Source organism: Alnus glutinosa, chromosome 9 (genome assembly GCF_958979055.1).
Source record: "Alnus glutinosa chromosome 9, dhAlnGlut1.1, whole genome shotgun sequence".
NCBI classification, from domain to species: Eukaryota; Viridiplantae; Streptophyta; class Magnoliopsida; order Fagales; family Betulaceae; genus Alnus; species Alnus glutinosa.
The window spans coordinates 16689553-16697543 of NC_084894.1; the positions used below are offsets into that span (position 1 = coordinate 16689553).

Below are 7991 nucleotides of genomic sequence, written 5' to 3' on the forward strand. Positions count from 1 at the left end.
TAAAAGCGGGGCGTTACAGTTTGGTATCAGAGCGGTTTGCTCTGAGGACTTTAGACTTGACCTTAGCATAGGATCGTGACACATAGAGCTATAGGGATATAAAAGTATTTTTGTTTGTATATATATAAATATATGCTAGACATTAATTTGAATTTTATAAGTTAGAATAAGAATAAAATCTTTTAACTTGATAGATGTATATGTGCACTTAAAATTTTACTGTTTATAATCATTGTTTACTTGAGTGATTTGAAGTGTTATAATTGTTCATAACGTGATTTGTTTATTAATGAAATCTTTATCCGTGACTGATTATTAAATGATTAGTTTGTTAGCTTTACTGATTGGTTTTAAATATTGTATAGTCATTTAACGGAAAATGATTTCATTCTACAAAATGTGGAATAATTGTTCCTTTAAAAACATAGAGTCATGCCTCCTAGACGCCGTCCTCTCTGTGACTCTAACCGTGTCCCTCGTCCTGAAGTAAATGGTGAGGAAGATCTGCCACCTCCACCTCCACCGCCACCATTCAATGATGGCATACACCCAGCTTTAATACAACTTATAGCTGACACCACTAGGCATCTTGCCGAGGCAATATCAAGAATTCCGCGACCTAATGAACGAGCCGAACCCGTAGGTTGCTCATTACGTGATTTTGCTAGCTATCATTTTCGAACTTTTGAAAGAACTGAAGGGCCGAATGCTGCAGAAGCATGGCTCACAGACATAGATGTGATGTACACTACTCTCGGCTGTACAGACGAACAGAAAGTTCAGTACATTGTACTGCAGCTGACGGGTGAAGCAAGGAAATGGTGGACTGCAAGGAAGATACTGCTTGGAGAAGGAACAGCGATCACTTGGGAGATGTTCAAGGTGGAGTACAATCGACGCTTTTTCCCTAGATCCCAAAGGCAATTGCGGGCGATAGAATTCCAGAATCTTGTTCAAGGTGACATGACTGTGGAACAATATTCCGCTAGATTTATGGAGCTAGCTCGGTTTGCGGCCAACCTCATCCCTGATGAAGAAATGAAAGCAGAACGATTTGAGAATGGCCTCAACCCTCGTATCAGGGAGAGAGTGATTTGTCTGGAAATAAAGGAATATGCCAGATTGGTGGAAGTTGCATCACTAGCCGAAAGTGGAATATGAGAATCAGCAGCAGCGTACGAATTGAAGAAACGTTCGAAGCAGCAGATGACACGCCCAGTCAAGAGGCAGGCTATTGGAAGTGGCTCCAAGCCTACCTTGGGAAAAGATTTTTCGAATCAGAAGACTGTCTGCAGCAAATGCGCAAGGACACATAATGGTGATTGTAAGCAGGGAACATCCACATGCTTTAGATGTGGTAAGCCTGGGCATTTTCTGAAGGACTGTCCTACGAATACTGCAGCAGGAACGAAATCTCAAGGAAGCAGAACTCAGGCATGGGTATATTCTTTTTGCCCAGAGGAGAAAAAGAAGAAGGATTGGAAGGTGATGAAGAAGATGCGGATGCAGTAACAGGTACCATCCCTCTATTTGGTAAAGTAGCAAGCACTCTTTTTGATTCAGGTGCAATGCATTCCTTCATATCATCTACATACGTTCAATTATGTAGCATGACCACTCAACCCTTGAATCAAAACATAACTGTATCCTCACCTGCTGGGAATATAGTTACTTGTAGAAAATTCATTAAGAACTGCCCTATTGTTATAGGAGATAGAGTTCTACTGGCAAATCTTGCAGTGTTTCAAATGCTAGGTTTTGATATAATTTTAGGAATGGATTGGTTGTTAAAGTACTATGCCAATATCAACTGTAGAAAGAAAGAAGTTATCTTTCGCTCTCCAAGCGAAGAAGAATTCAAATTTTGTGGATCTCGGGTACGAGCCACACCACCTCTTCTTTCTGCCATTCAAGCAAGAGGGAGCATTAGCTATGGGGCGTAAGCATTTTTAGCTTATGTCAAGGCTAAGCCGGAAGGAGAACGTAAGCTGGAAGATATACCTGTAGTGCGCGATTATCCAGACGTTTTCGCCGAGGTCACAACTGGATTGCCGCATGATCGAGAGATCGAGTTCACTATCGATCTGATGCCAGGAACTCAACCTATTCATAAAGCACCATACCGTATGGCGCCATCCGAATTGAAGGAGCTGAAGAAGCAACTCGAAGACTTGGTAAACCGGGGTTTTATTTGCCCTAGCATCTCACCATGGGGAGCTCCCGTTTTGTTTGTAAGGAAGAAGGATGGAACTTTGCATATGTGCATTGATTACCGCGAATTCAATCGGGTGACAATCAAGAACAAGTACCCGTTACCAAGGATTGACGATCTCTTTGACCAATTGAAGGAAGCTACGGTATTCTCCAAGATCGACCTTCGATCGGGGTACACCAGCTCAAGGTGAAGGAAGCAGACATACCAAAAACGGCAATACATACGCGCTATGGACATTACGAATTCTTAGTCATGCCATTTGGAGTGACTAATGCACCTTCTGTATTCATAGATCTAATGAATCGGGTGTTTCACAAGTACCTTGATCAGTTTGTGGTGGTGTTCATAGACGACATCTTAGTTTATTCTGCCACTAGCAAAGATCACGAAGAACACCTGAAGACAGTGCTAAGCATCTTGAGGGAGAAGAAGCTTTTTGCTAAGTTCAATAAGTGTGAGTTTTGGCTGAAGGAAGTCTCATTCTTATGTCACGTAATTTCAAAAGATGGGGTAGCTGTCAACCCAAGAAAGATTGAAGCAGTGACGAGTTGGGAATGACCATCGAATGTGAATGAGATACGGAGTTTCCTAGGGTTTGCAGGATACTACCGAAGGTTTGTTGAAGGTTTTTCCAAGCTTTCAGGATCTTTAACTGCTTTAACAAAGAAGAATGCTCGTTTCATCTGGAGTGATGAATGTGAAGAATGCTTTCAAGAGCTAAAGCAAAGGTTAGTATCTGCACCTGTCTTGACCCTCCCCAAGGAATCGGAGAAATTCGTTATCTTTAGCGATGCATCTCTTCAAGGTATAGGTTGCGTGCTCATGCAGCAAGGCAAGGTGATCGCTTACGCATCAAGACAACTGAAGGACCATGAAAGAAACTATCATGTGCATGATTTGGAACTTGCGGCCATCGTCTATGCATTGAAGATTTGGAGACATTACTTACTTCAAGAGACAGTTGAAATCTACACTGACCACAAGAGCCTCAAGTATATCTTCACGTAAAAGGAATTGAATATGAGGTAGCAAAGGTGGCTTGAGTTAATCAAGGATTACGATTGCCATATTATGTACCATCCGGGGAAAGCGAACGTGGTAGCGGATGTATTAAGCAGGAAGTCGTGCAGTAGAATTTTAAATTCTATCACCAGCCCAGATCAACTGGCTCAACATGTAGAGGTGATCCAATTGAACGTTGTAGAGGAGCAAGCGGTTTTAGCGACTCTGGTCATTCATCCTCTAACTTCTGATAGAATCAAATTGGCCCAGGAAAATGATCTTGAAATGCAAGGATTGATGGAGAAGGCTAATCGCATCAACGCTTCTGGATTTCATTTCACCAGTGACGGATTACTGAGAATGGGAAATGCTAGGATTGCTATACCTAACGATGTGGAGCTGAAAAGAGAAATTTTAGATGAAGCTCACAAGACACGATATACGGTTCATCCAGGAAGCACTAAGATGTATCAAGATTTGAAGAAGAAATTCTGGTGGCATGGCATGAAGCGAGACATTGCTGAATACGTGGCTCAATGTCATGTTTGTCAACAAGTGAAGGCTGAACATCAAAGACCTGCAGGACCTCTTCAACCTTTAAGTATTCCGGAGTGGAAGTGGGATCAGATTGCCATGGATTTTGTGGTAGGTTTGCCCAAGGCACCCGGTGGCCAAGATTCCATTTGGGTTGTGATTTACAGGCTTACCAAAAGTGCTCATTTCCTTCCATTCCACATCACCGACCCTGTACCCAAGCTAGCCGAAATGTACATTAGAGATATTGTCAGATTACATGGAGTGCCTGTCTCTATTGTATCTAACAGAGATTCCCGATTTACTTCTAGGTTCTGGAAATGCTTACAAGATGCAATGGGAACTAAGCTAAACATTAGCACTGCCTATCATCCTCAAACCGACAGACAATCAGAGAGAACTATTCAGATTTTGGAGGACATGTTGAGATTGTGCGTGCTTGACTTTAAAGGTAAGTGGATTAAATATTTACCTTTAGTCGAATTTACCTACAACAATAGCTTTCAAGCGACTATTGGAATGGTACCATATGAAGCGCTATATGGACGAAAATGTAGATCCCCACTATATTGAGATGAAATGGGTGAAAAATATCTCATCGGGCCGAAAATGGTACAAGACATGAAGGACAAGATCGCTATTATTCGGAGAAGGATGTTGACGGCACAAAGCCGGCAAAAGAGTTACGCAGACAAACACCGCCGTCAATTGGAATTCAAAGTGGGTGACCTCGTGTACCTAAAGGTCTCGCCGATGAAAGGAGTAATACGGCTTGGCAGGAAAGGGAAGTGGTTGGCCCTGGGCGTACAAAGTCAAGCTACCACCAGCTTTATCTGAAATTCATAACGTCTTCCATGTTTCGACCTTGAGAAGGCATGTTCATGACCCACGTCATATCGTAGATTTTGAACCTCTACAAGTGCAAGAAGATCTCAAGTATGAAGAATTACCAGTTCAAATTCTTGATCGCAAGGAGCAGCGATTAAGGACCAAAACTATTCCTTTAGTTAAAATCCTTTGGCGAAACCACGATGTTGAGGAAGCGTCTTGGGAACTTGAACATGAAATGAGGAACAAATATCCACATTTGTTTTGAGGTTTGAAAACTCTTTGCAGTGTTTGATTGAAATACTTGCTATGTTTTTAAATGTCACACATTTGTGTTATATACTTGTCTTGGTTTTCAGGCATGGATCCAGAAAGGAATCCTATGCCACCTGGTTTTCCATTAGCACCCCCTGATGTTCCAGAGGACCCACCGGCACCTGCTGATAATCCTTTGGAGCAGCCAGCAGCCCCAGGCTTGTTTATGATAGGACCTATTCCTTTGGGTGTGTTCGACCCCGTAGGAGAGTTCATGTTACTGCAGCAGACTTACTTTAATAATCAGGCTCTTAACGAAGTGATACTTGATAGGATGGCACAGATACATCATGATATGGGATGGGATATTCCGATGGAAAACTTTGACCCTGAAGATGAAAACCAGCCAGAGGCAGAAGCTCCTTTTGATCAGTCAGAGGAGATTCCTGCAGCGCCACCCATGGATATCTTCATTGATGATGATGATGACTAGTTAACAAGAAAGAAATTATTATTTCTTGACTCTTATTAGATTGCATCATGTCAAGGATGACATTTTTGTAAGAGGGGTGGGATGTAATACCCGGGAAAATACTACGCTTAGAGTGATAATGCATAGGTGCATATGCATGCATTAATATAAGGCTTAATAATTGTTATTGCTAGTTTAAATAGAATTGTATTTTTATAAGTAAGGAAATCGGATTAGTAAAGAAATTACTAACCAAAGTCGATCGAGCGACTTTAGGAGCGAGGTCGATCGATCGAGTGATAAATCGATCGAGCGATGCTGGGCCAAAGTCGATCGAGCTATTTTACCCAATGCAGTGCAGTTTCCGTCGAACAGTGAAGATCAATTTTCAACCATTGATTTTGGACCCACACCTTGCTCTTAGGACCACATGATCATACCTCCTTTTAGTTACTCTAGTTAGCCCAATTTGGTTCAAAGCTAACAAGATTTCTATAGATATTATATAATCATTACCTAAGATGTGAAATAGTAGCCTAGAGGATTTGGGCTACGATTTTGGGAGAGTATTTGGCTCAAATCTGGCCATTGGAGTGTCTTCTTGTTGGCTTCATCTCAGTCCTTCAAGATCACTATATATAGGATGCATGGGAAGTTGATTTTCATGAAGAAGCTATAGCACGAAAATCCTCTCATTTCACCTTATTTTCCAGCATCTAGAAAGCCAAATTTAAGCCTCAAATCACCCTCATTCCATCATAAAATTAGTAGAGAAGTATGAGCAGAAACTATCCTTGTTTTAGACTAAAGAACCAAGTCTTATAAGTGGAATTTTCTTTGGACAGCAACTCTTCTCCACCCTTTGAGCCTTTAGAGAAGCTTTGGTGAGTATTTTCTTCCTTAAACTTCTCAAAAAACAAGTAGTCCTGTTGTTATTTAAGATTATGGTTTGCCCTTGCTTTGATTATGTATATTGTGTGAGAAGTTTGCTAACTTATATTATGGACATATGAGTATATGAGAAAGCATGTAGGTGAGTGTTTATTACATGAGAAAAGTAAGTTGGAATGGGTAAATTGTGTTTAAAATGGATCAAGAAAAATAAGTGTAAATATGTGTTTGTTGAGGTTTTGAAATGTGATATATATATATATAGTAAGGAAATAGGTGTGTAACTTTGTAGGAATATATATCTGTTTGGATTTATTAACTTATAATATGTAAATATATATATATATATATATATATGCAAGAATTTTCATAAAGAATGAATAACTCTAGTGGTTCTATTATGAAGAATTGGTAAAAGTAAGCACTAAACCGAAATAAATAAATACGAGGTCATGTTTATTATATTTAAATTCGTAGCCGTTGCAATTTCTAAAAAGAGATATGGTAATAATAATGAATGTTTTCATAAATGCTTTAATTAATCTATTATTATTACATGATGATTATTATGCAGTTGTAAAGGAAAATATTTGGAGCCGAAACTAGTAAGTATCTCTATACTTACTAAAGACGAAGCTGGTTGACTTTTCCTATAATATATGTTTACTACTTTATTTACTTGTTTGCGCATGTGGTTTGAATGTTTTATTATTTTAATAATTTGTCTAATAACAAGCTATTGGATCAAGATCCACAGTGGGTACATGAGGCTTCACTAGAGTTCTAAGGTTCTCGGTGAATGAGGAAGTACTTGAAAAGAGAATAATAAATGTTAGTTTTTGTGTTAGCTACATTCTGTAGGACAAAATCACTTTTATGTAATGTTGTTGCTTTCACAGGGATGCTGCTTTATCCAGAGTCTACTCTTCAGCTATGTTCTTTGAAAAGATTCTGTGAAGTTTTCAAGGATTTATTTCGGTTCCCTGTCAGCCGTCCAGACGACGTGGTATTCCATACGGACACTCATCAGTCAGCAACATCCATCCAAACGACGAGATCTTTCGGTCCGGACGCCCATCAGTGTCAAGAAGCTTCGAACAGTTCAAGGTTGCATCCATCCGGACATAATGGCAAATCGTCCGAACGCTCTTCAGAGTTCGAGAAGATCCCAGTGTTCTAGTGCATCCGTCCGGACGACATGGCTATACCGTCCGGACGCCATTCAGTGTTTGACAAGTAGTAGGGTTTCTGCTTCAAGACACAGTTATGGGAAGATAGCCGCTACCGTCTGGACAATGTGTGATCTCGTCCGGACAAGGTTCTCTATATGGCAAGACGTGCATACAAAGTTCAACCGTCCGGAAGTCAAACTTAATGGTCCGGACAATCAAGCTTCATATATGGAAATTACGTGCACCAGTTCAACCGTCCGGACGTCAGCCTTCAAGGTCCGGACGCTCCAAGCCTTATTATGGTAATTACGTGCAGCCGAAGTGCAACCGTCCAGACGCTCGGGCAACACCATCCGGACGCGGCATTGTATGGAAGCTTTCAGTGCTACTTTGGAAAGGCGGTTGTAGTTGATCGTCCAGACGCTCGGTCAAGTCGTCCGGACACCCTCGGTTATTTTGATCAAAACGTTTTACTCAAATATGGGATTGGGACGAAATTAGCTTCATTGGAAAGCTAAGAAAAAGTTCTGTAATTTGAAAATCCGGATGGCCATTAATAGCATCCGGACGGTCTCCGTCCAGACGGAAAGATATTCCCATTCGGATGGCCCTGCAAAAAATT

The 7991-nt window shown here is 40.8% G+C and overlaps 1 protein-coding gene across 1 annotated transcript; it reads left to right on the forward strand.

Annotated features, from left to right (window-relative positions):
* The first annotated feature begins 432 nt into the window (after positions 1 to 432).
* LOC133876802 (uncharacterized) lies at positions 433 to 1161 on the forward strand. The gene has a single exon (XM_062315048.1). It carries the CDS (start codon positions 433 to 435, stop codon positions 1159 to 1161), a length of 729 nt encoding a protein of 242 aa, XP_062171032.1.
* The last annotated feature ends 6830 nt before the right edge of the window (positions 1162 to 7991 follow it).

Excerpts from the sequence above, each read along its gene's own strand:
- LOC133876802 (XM_062315048.1), top strand. The coding sequence starts at position 433 with ATGCCTCCTAGACGCCGTCCTCTCTGTGACTCTAACCGTGTCCCTCGT.